This window comes from Plectrocnemia conspersa, unplaced genomic scaffold (assembly GCF_051122295.1).
Source record: "Plectrocnemia conspersa isolate PC_06_02 unplaced genomic scaffold, ASM5112229v1 ptg000001l, whole genome shotgun sequence".
NCBI classification, from domain to species: Eukaryota; Metazoa; Arthropoda; class Insecta; order Trichoptera; family Polycentropodidae; genus Plectrocnemia; species Plectrocnemia conspersa.
The window spans coordinates 13,023,070-13,035,846 of NW_028277165.1; the positions used below are offsets into that span (position 1 = coordinate 13,023,070).

At 27.8% G+C, this 12,777-nt stretch overlaps 1 protein-coding gene across 2 annotated transcripts; it reads right to left on the reverse strand.

The window, feature by feature from the left end:
* Positions 1-4,318: 4,318 nt before the first annotated feature.
* LOC148238898 (maltase A1-like) lies at positions 4,319-11,935 on the reverse strand. 2 transcript variants are annotated; one of them, XM_088187185.1, is made up of 14 exons: positions 11,762-11,935; positions 9,694-9,879; positions 8,503-8,657; positions 8,313-8,438; positions 8,114-8,246; positions 7,731-7,848; positions 7,469-7,664; positions 7,225-7,332; positions 7,065-7,155; positions 5,184-5,281; positions 5,026-5,120; positions 4,830-4,964; positions 4,638-4,767; positions 4,320-4,514 (listed from the first exon to the last, which is right to left on the reverse strand). In XM_088187185.1, exons 1-13 carry the CDS (start codon positions 11,901-11,903, stop codon positions 4,641-4,643), a joined length of 1,710 nt encoding a protein of 569 aa, XP_088043311.1. In that variant the 5' UTR covers positions 11,904-11,935; the 3' UTR covers positions 4,320-4,514; positions 4,638-4,640. The 2 variants fall into 2 exon arrangements, with proteins under 2 accessions (XP_088043305.1, XP_088043311.1); XM_088187179.1 differs by having other exon boundaries at positions 4,319-4,767.
* Between the last annotated feature and the right edge of the window lie 842 nt (positions 11,936-12,777).

Consider the following 12,777-nt stretch of genomic DNA (forward strand, 5'->3'; position numbering starts at 1 on the left):
CCCGGCAGGTTTACGGAGTAGAAACCTTTTCAAAGATCACCCCCGGGAAAATGCTTGTGGGTGGCCGACAGGGGGTGTAAATCTATATTGTGTGTTTTGTCTAATGAGATGGAAAACGAGAAATACATTTCGAGCATTTATCGGAGATTAATTCGAGCGTGGTGTGCCGACGGGTGGAAAACAATAAGACCATTAGCTGTACGTCAGAACGACTGTTGTCTTAATAAACACGTTTCAAGTTGTGTTTTGGGATGTAATCCTTTTATTGAAGAGAAGCGTTATTGGATATCGATATAAAATAATAAAATTTGTCGATTTAGACAAGTTAGCATGCGTTGAATGCCATGCATAATAGTTTTAAATAAATTCTACTGACTGAATCAGAATTTACAGAAATCATTCAAATCAACTTTTATATACAACAATTTCCACAAGTCAAACTTATTTTGTATATAGTTATATCGCTATCATTCACATTATTTATCACGAAAAAACATTATTCTTTCAAGTAAATTCCTTTCACATTATACAACTGTCCTTATGAGTTATTTAGTGTCATAAAAAAGGAAAATTTCAGCGCAAACCGTTCTGGGAAAAAATACAATATCAATTTCTCAACACAAACACATGTGTATATTTAATGGTAAAAAATCGCTTTTTATTGCAGAATTTTGATGAAAGCAAATTTCACAACCAGATAATAGAAGTTCCAACCAATAAAGTTAGAATAGTGATATACATAGATTTAGAGAATATTAGAACATAACTAATTAAGTAGTAGCTTCTGTGAGTCAATTATATGTACGTGTCTGCAATTGTCTTTACTTGAATAAAAAAAAATATGCTTCTAATTTTACATTGAATAGTGCAATCATTTATATTTGTCCAGCCATTTATTCTACGTTTATAAATAGGTGTTTAAAAATAAAGTATCGATAAAAATCGTTACTAAATATATACTGTTTTGCTTCCATTTAAAAAATGCTTACTACAAAATATTATTTAATACAATAGAAGGTCCTGTAAAACTCTCATATAACTAATATTTTTATTATTTTGCTTTTAATTGCGGTTTAGTCAAAAGCGACAATATAACAAAAGTATTTGTCATTTTGGAACACCCAAACAGTTTAAACAATTCTCACGTAGACTTAAAGACAACCACTATCATTAATTACCGTAACTAAAACTATTTTAAAAACCGCAGTCCATTTATTTATTTATGATCTTAGACACAAACAAAGAATAGTATTTTTATAAGGCACTATTATTGTTATGTTATGGTGATGGTAGACTTAATATACGTATGATTTTGTCGAGAAAGTAACCTCAATGGCTTCTCATAATTAAAGATATTCGGAAGACATAGTAAGGAAAATATATGAATAGGCGGGTTTTATTAATACGGCTATTAGTTTCTAAATAAACCATTTTTTTTCTGTTTCGTTTAAAACATCCAAAAAATATGCTTTTATTTTTAAAGAAATCATAAAGTAAGACAAAAAATTTTACTTCCAATTTATACACCATTTTGAAAAAAACGCTATTTAACGGTTCCATTTTTCACTGTTTTTGCAGATTACGATATTTTTCAAGAATTCCTAATAATTAGGCTCGCGATAACATTATTATATGATATAATAAATGTACACATTAATGGCAAAAAATAAAAATTGGGAATTTGACAAAAAAAATTGACAAGAGCCGCATGCGGCTCGCGAGCCACAATTTTCCGAATTGAATTACATCGTATTTCTTACCTACAAGTAAAGCAGTACACTAAAAAGGGTTTATAAATCATACATATTCTAAAATAAAATAAATCAACCACAGGATGGTCTAAGCATAACAAACGATGTATTTTCAATTCAGATATTTTCAACTTATTTCATGGTTAAAAATATTTGCTTTTATTATTTAGAGGCGAAAAGTAACCAAAACTCTCATATTATACTTTCAGACAAGCGAATCGAAAAACATTAAAAGCTTACACCGCCGAACGGCAAACGATAATTAAAAAGTTACCTGTATAATTTGCTGATAATAGAGTCGAACCGTGGAACGCTTTGGTTGCAATAAACTTTAAAATACAGGACTGCCGGAATACGGGTTAAGCTCGGACTATATTGTTTTGTTCGATAATCCGATATTAATTGATAAAGTTTGCATGAATTTAATTCGATCGATGAACATTTTATTTAATCTGTTTTACGTAGTATACACAGCTCTGTTGAAATTCTACGTTAATGAGCGAGAATGTATTACGAAAAAGTTTTAACAAACACACTTTGTGTTCTTAATTACCCTATAAAACAAGTTATCACTTTCTGCCACAAACATAAGATAAAGCCAGCTTATATTATATTAAATAAATTTCTGTCATTGCCACTTAGAGATTGCAAATAAAAAGATCGATGATAGCTATAAAACAAATGGCTTTGTCATATGTATCATTCTGAACGAAGCACTTATGCACAGTATACAATATATATCACAATATAAATGCCACAATGATTTTTTTTATGTGAAAATTGTTCTTTTCAAAATGTTGTTTTAATAATGAAAAATATTTGCAATATTAATCGTTTTTTTTCTTTTCACTTTACACGTAAGTCGAGCTTAATATAAAGAGTAACAATTGTAATTTCATGCGCATCCAATACCCTTCTCCAGAAGCACAAAGCATTAATATTTATTATATTTCATCAAAGCATCAACCTTTAAAATATCCACGCGAAAGCAAAATATAAATCGTTAATAATAATTTCCAAACCATATAGCGTCAAACTTTGATTTCCGTACGATTCTTACGTTTCCAGGAACAACAACAATGGGATTGCCGAAAAAAATACAAAAACGTAATAAAAAGCCAGTCCATTAATAAAGGTACATACACATGTGAAGCAAATCGCTTTTTTCATTATTTAGAATTTTAATCGAAACCCACTGGTGTGGAATAAAAATTAATTGCTTCCATATATATTCGCAACGCATACGCGCGGAACGGATAGTTCGAAACGTGAAACGGTTCCGTATCTCATCATTCTTCGCAGCCTTAATTATCCTAGCAGTATCCGTATCACACCCAGGAGCCCTTTGGAGTAGTCTTAGGATACTACCTTTATGACTGTAAAGTTGCCACTATAACTATCCGAGCAAGATGGCCGTTTATTTTTTATGCAAATACAACGTTGGTGAGTATCTGCCATATTTTTTCTCAATCAACATAAAATTGTATTTAAACAATATCTTATTCCTACCTAGTTCACTTGCAATCTAAGCATTTGTACGTGACGATTAGAGATTCCGAGGGATTAGCAACCCTCGCAAATGCATCAACAACAGGGGATTGCCAAGTGCCCACATCATTCACATTTATTCAGAATCCACTTCCCACAGAAATCTTCGTCAAAAACTTTCATCAATTACTCCCAAGTATTACACCAAAATAGTGATTTTAATATGGAAATACAAGTAAACGTCATATATACTGAAAAAAAAATGTCTGACCTCGGTTGCTCAAATGATCTAACTCGATTATTATTGAGTTATTTGGACGATCAAAGTTAGTTCATATCCTATGGATGTTGCTTTTCGAAAAAATATTCCACCCTGGTGGTGGTGGTTCTTCAAGAGTCCAACCAGGGCCCTCTGCTCTTTACATTATTTATCAATGACATAAATAAGGCTGCTACAAATTCCAGAATTTTTTAAGCATGCCGATGATTTAAAATTGTTTAGATGCATTGCATCTGTTGTACGCTTTCTCAAGAGAGTGACTTCGATTCTCTATAGAGATAGACTTTCGTCGACCATTTGCCCTTCATTATTTGAAAATTCCATATTATTAGATTTTCCCAATCTCATTTACCATTAGAATACTCTATGATCTTGGTGGGAACGTTCTGTCTAGCAAAACTTTAACTATTATTATCAGATTTACTTTTGAAATAAAGAGGTTGTTCCTTTTATACGTACATGATTTCTGCAAAAAACCTTTTAAGATGCTTGGCTTTTTAATGAAGAACATGTTTCACTTTGCTGACTCGTCAATTATTCTATGACTCCTAACTTCGCAACTTTCTTGAATCTGGGTCTATAATTTGATTATCTATTTTGCCAATTTACATTTTACATTATTTACTTTTACAATATTTTTGGATTAAATTAAAATAACAATAATAAAAATTTACAAACAATAATAAGATTATTTTTTATATAAAAAATCTATAGTTCATTATATTATAAATTTAAACAAATACTTGATTTATTAAAAAAAATTGCAATATAGTCTCTTTTTCGATGCTTATATTTTTATCCCGATAAATAAATACATAAGGATTTTTCTCAGCAACAATAGAACATATTACAATTCTGCAATTTACAAAGGATAAAGACGCTGTTTACTTGACTTTCTAGCAAAACTGCAAAATTTCTCCTGCAGCTACACAATGGGAAAACGATTCAATATTTTTCCCCTGAGCCTCGTCCACTCGGCGGATAGTGCTTTCTTTCTGAAAAATACACAACATCTAACATTGCAATATTAAAATTCCATATAAAAAACATAAAATTTAAAAAATAATATTTTATTATTTAGTTAGATACACGTTTAAGTTAATTAAAGTTTAATATACATTTTAAAGTAAGTTATAAGCTATCAAAAGCAGCAGCAAAATATTTGAAACGTTTGAAAGCATCGCATTGTTTCTCAATAAAATAGACTCATGCGGATCTAAATATATATTTTTTGGATCAATCTCCTCTCTGAAATTGTAAAAAATAAATTACAAAATAATTTAATAATGATATTCTATAAGTAAACTAACCCTATAGTTTTTCTTGAATTTAATGAAGTCCACGCAACCTTTATACGATTATGTGGATATAATTCAGATAAATCCGTTCGTTTTCCAGTGTCGTTAGTGTTTATTAATACAATATAATTTTCTTTCTCAAACGTCCTATAAACAAACATATAATATTATTTGATTACCGTTAAAATTTAAGTAATCATGTTAGTACCTTTTTACAAATAAGACGTCCGAATTTAAAGTTTCCACTACAACGTCTTTTTGGTCTTTGACAGTTTTTCTTATACTTAATAATTGGTTGTATATCTTAAATAACAAGTAAATTAAATTTTTGTTATATTACTTATTTCCACACGTTATACCATTTACCTTGAAAACACTGTTGTCGGCTTCTTCCTGCTTTTTCAGATTTATAAATATGTAATTATCCGGTATGGTTACCCACGTGCTCTCATTAGTCGAAAATCCTTGCAACAAAAACGATATATAGTGATAAACACGTAACGCGCCCCATTAACATACTGCTATGAATAGTTTACATTCATAGTGTACCGAATTACCTCGCATTTTGTACTTTAAGGGTCCATTAGAACCCAGCGAAACTCTAAATAGTTATCATATTGTGCTAACGCTAAAACTGCGTGCTGGGAATTCTTTGCATCGTTAAGTTTGTAAATCTTTTCGTGGATTTAAGGCTGCCATATCACGAAACCATTTAAGAGAGTAAAGATCAACTTTAAATAACGTAATATATATGTGCTATTCGCTTCCTTCCTTTCTCTTTCTATATATATTTTATTAACCCATTACATATTAATCGTAAACTAAAAATATTCTAAATCGTCGTTAAATATTTTTTGCGATTAATAATCATTTTAAAATCTTAAGTAATTTACAATAAATGCATTTATAATTAATAAATATATTTATAGATATAAGATTCAAAATATAGCGGATCAGCACCACAAAGAAAGTGGCGAAACAACTGTATGGTAACCACAGAACTAAGAATACAATGGTAAGCACGTAAGTGTGCATAATAGAGTGATTAGGTACAGAGATTAATTAATATATATAGTTACCTTAAGATTATTATCATTATTGTCAAGTCGCTATGCTGACATTAAAAACATACTATAAATTTCAATGCATTCACTTTTTAATAGATGTAAAATTAATAATAATATATGGCTTAAAAAAGGTAATACAGTGTATTTTAGTTTTAAACATAAATAAAAACCACTTATTTTTTGTGTTCTTAAATGCTTTTAAGAGATTATAAGATTATTTTCATATATTTTTTTCATCAGAAAATTTAATCATACTGAATATATTATTATTATTATTCATAAATTTTCAATATACAAAGACCTCAGGGCAATCTACATTTTAATATTGCTATGTAATAACATTTATAAGCTCGAATGAATAAAGGGTATTTTGTAATACCATCTGCATGCTTCTACAAAATAATTTTGAACAATGATTTAAAATTAAATATCTTTTAAAAAGTTACATAACTATTTTCTAGTATTTAAAATATTGCTTTGTGTATTATTATTACTTGATATGTCAAGTTTTAGGGCTATTTACTTTTATATTGTTAATATGGCAAATAAATTTAGGAGCTCGTTTGATGAAGTTGACAAGGTTTGATAAAATTATGTTCACGCGACGGTTATTGAAATACTTTTGTATTTCAATTGCTTTATGCTTTTGCAATTAATATGACAAAATATTTGACTAATATTTGACAATTGCTAATTGATTTTGCAATTAATATGACAAAATATTTGACTCGTTAGTTTTTATAAAATTTAGGAATTTTTTGGTAATATTTTTATCAGCTGATAACAAAGTGATAATTATTTTGCACTATTTATTTAAATCACTTATATTTTATTGTCATACATATTTCGCAATTATCTCTACCCTTAAGATTTAAGTATATGTTTAGGAATATTTTCTAAATTAAACAAAAATACGCAATTTATGTGATGTTTGACAGTATGTTGAAACTCTCTTTAAAATAACTAAGTAGTTTTTCTTTAATCAAATTAAATGTTTATTTATCACTACTTACGCCTACATAAGTATAATCAAAAAACATGGTTCAACGTCTCACAATTGTATTATCTCTATTCCCTCACATTTCAGTTTTTCAAATTCATTCAGACGATAAATATTCTGCGCACGATTTTTATGTATATAATAATGTGCCTAAGAGATTATATTAATAAAAAAACATACCAGCATTTGTATCAAAACTCCATTGGAATGGTGTTCTCACACGATCGGTTGTTTTTATATTAGGATGACTCATCATACCAATTTCTTCACCCTATATAATTTTTAAATATAATTAATAGAACGCTGATATAATAAAAATAATAAATGTAATCATAATCACCTGATAAGTAACCAAAATACCAGGCAGCAACATTTGCACCATAATTATGCCTTGAGATAGCTGCTCCCCATAACGATCTGTTATTCGCAGATAGTTGTGTGTACCAGTCTGAAAAAACACATTATATTATTACATATATGGCATATAAATAAACGTTTTCTCCTCGTGTATTTATATTTATAGTATCCAACTGCCTAAGTGTATGCGTATAATTCAATAAAACGGAAACAATGGTACTACGCACGACCCAATTTGCAACTCGTCCTTTCGGCTCGCTATTGAGATACGTCTTTATTCTTTTCTCCAATACTCCAGCATTTGCCTCTTTATTTAGAAAGGTCAATTCGTAATTTAATGGAAAATGTGCTCCTTCGTGTGTTTTGTTTCCGTAGTATTTTACTGCCGTTTCTATCGTGGCGTTAACGTCGACGATGAGCAATCTAAAATCGAATGAATTAAATGCGAACAGAACTCAAAGAATTTTTTTAAAAGATTGCACCTCTGACCTTGTTGGGACTTTATTCACTTCTGTGTAATTGTCTAATATGCTTCTCCAGCTGTTGACGATCTCGAACGTCTCTGACTGATCTCGAGTGTAAATGTGCTCCAAAAAATCATAATTGGCTTAAAAAAATATAATAATACTGTACAAAATAATAAAAAAATAGCAAATAATTTCATATATAACGAAAGAATTATAAATGCAGAATAACAAATATACATATAAAAAAAGGCTAGTAAAAATCTCAAAATTTATTAAATTTTGTAATATTTTTAAATGAGCTGTAACGCTTAGTTAATTCTACAAGCAGCAAAATTCAAGAATTTTCGCTGTTTGTAAGATTTTTCAAGTCAAGGTAAAAATGTAAATATATATAAAAAAAATTACTTGGATCTTGTATATATCCAGTGCTTGGCTCGTCAGGATATACATTTACAGTATCTGCAACTTCTACTAAATGAGAAACAGAATCTATGGAAAATCCAGCTACGCCTAATTCCAACCAAAACTTCAAAGCGTTCTACAAATTATTTAAAATAAATTTTATTATCACAATCGTAAATCATATTATTTGATAAATATTTACACTAATTTCTTGAAGGACATCCGGATTTCTGAAATTTAAGTCTGGTTGTTCTGTAGAAAATTGATGCAGGTAAAATTGGTTTCGTTCCTCGTTGAGCTCCCACATTGGATTGCCATAGATAGATTTCTAAGAATAACAATACAATTATTGTTTTAATAAATAATATAAATTTAAGACATGCTAATTATACCCAATTAGATGGTGGCACTCGGATACCGCTAGAAACTTTTCCATCATGCCAAATGTAGTAGTCTTTGTATTTTGGGTCCTTTTTGACAGATTTTAAGAACCAATCGCAATCGTTTGTTGTGTGATTTGGAACAAAGTCTAATATTATGCTAATTCCTAAAAATATATATATATTTCTATGTGTATGTTTGATTAAAATGCAGTATCACATTCACAAAATATTTTTTACAAAAACGATCGAGATTTTATTAAGATACAATATCTAATTTGCAACACAATAAAATGTACATTTTTATGAAAAAATATTAATCAAAAGCCATTTTTGATATATTTTACTCTCTAAAAATCAATATAACATATAATTATACATAATATATTAAGTATTCCCGAAATCTATATTATTTTTATTAAATCAAAAAATCACTATTATATGGTTATTTTGCTTTTATTGATAAAAGTATAAATTACTTTAATTTAATATAAATATAAATAGATGATATTTTTATGAGTAATAAATCTATTATTTTTTTAATAAAATTCTATTTATGTACTTGTCGTTGATTTTTTAATGTCATGTCATGTCTAAGTGACGTTTTGTGAGTTTTCACAATGTTGTACATGTTTGCTTATCAAAATTTATGGGATCTGCGATAACGAAAATTTATGACACCGACTTTAACCAAACTTTAGATTATAGTTTATAAAATCTAATTTATGGTCGAAATGATTTTTAATTTAAATTTAATACATTGCTTAGTGTAGTGTTTGAAATATATATTGCAAATAAAAATTTATTTTTATGATAAATATAGGATTATTAATAAAAAATAAGTTTTAATGATTAATTATATATTTTTTAATTTTATTCTTACCTATTTTCTATAGCAACATTTTACGAAAAGTAAAATATAAAGAATTTACAAGAATATTTTATTCTTACATTTCTATAGTTGTAAGAATATCTTTTTTATTTAATTTTTTGTATTAAAAATATAACCAGCAACTTTTAATTTATTTTAAAATATCTATAAAATATTCCTAACACTGAAATAAATGTTAATATAGATTTTTTAATAAGTGTTTTATCTTGTTCTTTTCATAAACTATGAGCATTTAATTTTTTACACTACCTGTTCATATTTGTCTAAATAATTTTAAAAAATGTTTTATTTAATTAATAGTATTTACTTACCTTTTGCTTTTGCTTCTTGAATTAATTTTTTAAAGTCATCAATGGTTCCGTATTCAGGAGATATTGCAAAATAATTTCTCACATCGTATCCAATTGAAGATACGTTTCTAGGTGACTCGTATATCGAAGATAACAACAAAACATCCGCCTTTATTTTGGAAAAGTAATTTAATTCCTTTCTGATTCCTGCAATAAATAAATCAACAACATTTACAAATTTAATCTGACGTTCTGTCATCGAATCGAAATTTGGAAAACAAATATTTAAGCATCATAAATAACCATATAAAAGTTTATTGCATCTGATATGTCACATATTTTTTATCACAATTCAACATCAAATCCAACCGCTATTCCGTTATCATCTTACAAATTATATTCCACGGGCAATGTTAACGAACAGTCAAACGTCGCCGACCTATAATTACAATCATAATGCTTTTCGTACTAAAGCAATTCGAGTATAATTTGAGGCGGAAGACTCCTTAATCGCGTTACCCATGTGTGTTATCAGATGATATGTAATTTGTCGTTTTCATTCGATTTTAATTGTCACATTCCACAAATTTTATATCCTCTTATAAAATCTAACCGCTAACGTATGTTGATTAACCTCGCAGCGACGAGCTTTGCGTTTCCGCAAACATAATACTCACTAAAGGGTTGATTTCCATAACCCTTAAGTACGGTCGACCGAACACAAAATTTAATGTCATCATTTCGCATTATGATTAACGATCGTTTTATTATTTTAAAATTAAACCAACCATACATCAAACGGCCCATTATATTGGGTTAATTAACGATTATCCCGCAGTTAAGTATGTACTTGAAATTTATACGACACATCCGACCCTTTATGACATCAATTACAATGAGTCAAGAAATTCTATAACAAATTTACAAAATCGTTTATAAAAAAAATAGTTTTTGCGTATCGAATTACCTCAAAGGTTTTCACTGCTCATCACATATATTATGGTTGCAAAACAAAACCATTTGTAAACGTCCAGTCAATTTTTTTTCTTAAGTAGTAAAATTGGATCTGTACCCCTTTTTTTACCATGATAATTATTTTTTTTACATTTTTCAATGATAAAAAAGTGATTATTAGCTTGAACACCCAGAAATAAATATATTTAATTAAACTGAATACAAATATAAATAAAAAAATATGTAAAAATAACGTAATTGTCGGTTACATACAAAATAGTTCATTTATCCTAAACTGGTTTTAGGTTCTAAATTATAAATATTGATCTAACTTAGAAAAAAAATGATATAGTATTTGTATAATTATTTAGTATCAAGGACTTTATTCCTATTTTTATTTTAAATTTTGTCATTTAGCATTGCTCCCAAAATACATAAATAAAAACGGTAAAACTTATAAGCATATAAAATGTAGTTTATTTTATCTTTTTAAAAAAATTTGGCTGTTTTTTATTCAGATTGTCATATCCTCTAAGTGCAAAAACTTTATTTAAAGGCTCAATTTCAACAACAACCCATTAAAGTATTTTAATGATATATGTTTTAACCTAGTATTAACTAGTACCGTTACACACAAATTTAAATCCTTGCAACGATTACCATTTTTCTTAAAAAGTTAGTGATAAACATTAAGAAGTCCTTAATTTTAGTTGTGCAAACTCTATTTTTAGAATAATTATTATCTATAAACATAAAAAGGGTTAAATAGCATATAACAAACAAACAAAGAAATGTAATGGTCTTGGATATTTTAAAGTAGTATTAAATTGTTACCTGAGTTTACTTGGGTTTATCACTGAGATTACTATCGGAATATTGACGATAAATTAATAAAATATTGAGTTAAAATATAAATTAATCATATTTTTTACTGACAATAAAAAAGTAACTCTAAACTAAATGTTAGCAAGATAAAAGTTGAACTTCATAGAGATTAAATAATATTAATAATAAAGGCAATAAAGTAATTCTTAGCAGGCATGTGGCTAATTTACGAAAATGCATATATTCGCAAATTTGTTGTAACTGAAGCCCTGAAAAATGTTTTACCCAACCTAAGTTAAAAAAAACTCACCATTTATATCGCCTATCCCATTGCCGTCAGAATCCTTAAACGATCTTACATAAACTTGGTAAATTTGAGAGTTTTCCCACCATTCCTCACATTTACAATGAGAGAAAAACACAAGGAAAACTGTATACCACAACAGCTGCATTTTATCTACGTTTTACTTTGTAGTCAAATAACGACCGAATATTTTAAATAAACTGATACAGATGTGTCGTATGTCTGACTTTAAATAAGCTCAACATGCGCAACAACATATCGTAAAGATTAGGCTATCTTCGGCACAAATCATTAAAACAATAATATTTCATGAATCATCATAATCAAGTGTGTATGACTTTAATAATGACATTCATGTATTGTTCGATTATTGCTTTGTTGTTAAATTTAACTTTAAAAAAGGTATGATAATAGTCCCATGAGTAATACTTTAATATTTAATCAACTCTGAAATAATTAATAAATAACTAGAACTTGATTCATAAAATAACGACAAAATAAAAAATTAATAAGTAACGCGTGAATTAAATATGATAATCTAAGTTAGTCTTTATGTTTACTGTCTTTTAAATGGAAAACTTAAGTGATAGAAAATCTATTTTTATATGGTGTTTTATTATTTTCTTGATTAACGCAAAATAGCATAATATGTAAATACTGATTTTGAAAAATAACTTTCTTATGCTACAAGTTATGGTTTTTAAATTCAATTATTTATAATTTTTAAAATACTTTTCACTTATGCAGATAAGCTCAATTTTTCAATTTAAAAGATAATGTCAGTTACAGTTTAAGCTTTTCAAATTAAGATTTATTTTCAATGTTTAAAAAACAATATTTACATAATATAAATATCACTACTTTGATACTAATAATTTAACATATTCAAGAGTAGTACAAAAATATTTTTATTACAAAATTGCTAACGACAGGATAATTTCTAACTCCTTATAAATCTCGTAGATTTGTCATACTTTCAATGTTTATCTAGAATGTATTTATGTGTTTTTAATTACTTTTTC

What these genes read in the sequence shown, in the direction of transcription:
- LOC148238898 (XM_088187179.1), bottom strand. Translation starts at nt 11,903, where the DNA reads ATGCAGCTGTTGTGGTATACAGTTTTCCTTGTGTTTTTCTCTCATTGT. An exon ending in GACGAGTTGCAAATTGGGTC is followed by an intron (nt 7,333 to 7,468) that starts GTGCGTAGTACC and finishes GTGTTTTTTCAG; the next exon opens with ACTGGTACACACAACTATCT. An exon ending in GTATTTTGGTTACTTATCAG is followed by an intron (nt 7,156 to 7,224) that starts GTGATTATGATT and finishes AAAATTATATAG; the next exon opens with GGTGAAGAAATTGGTATGAT.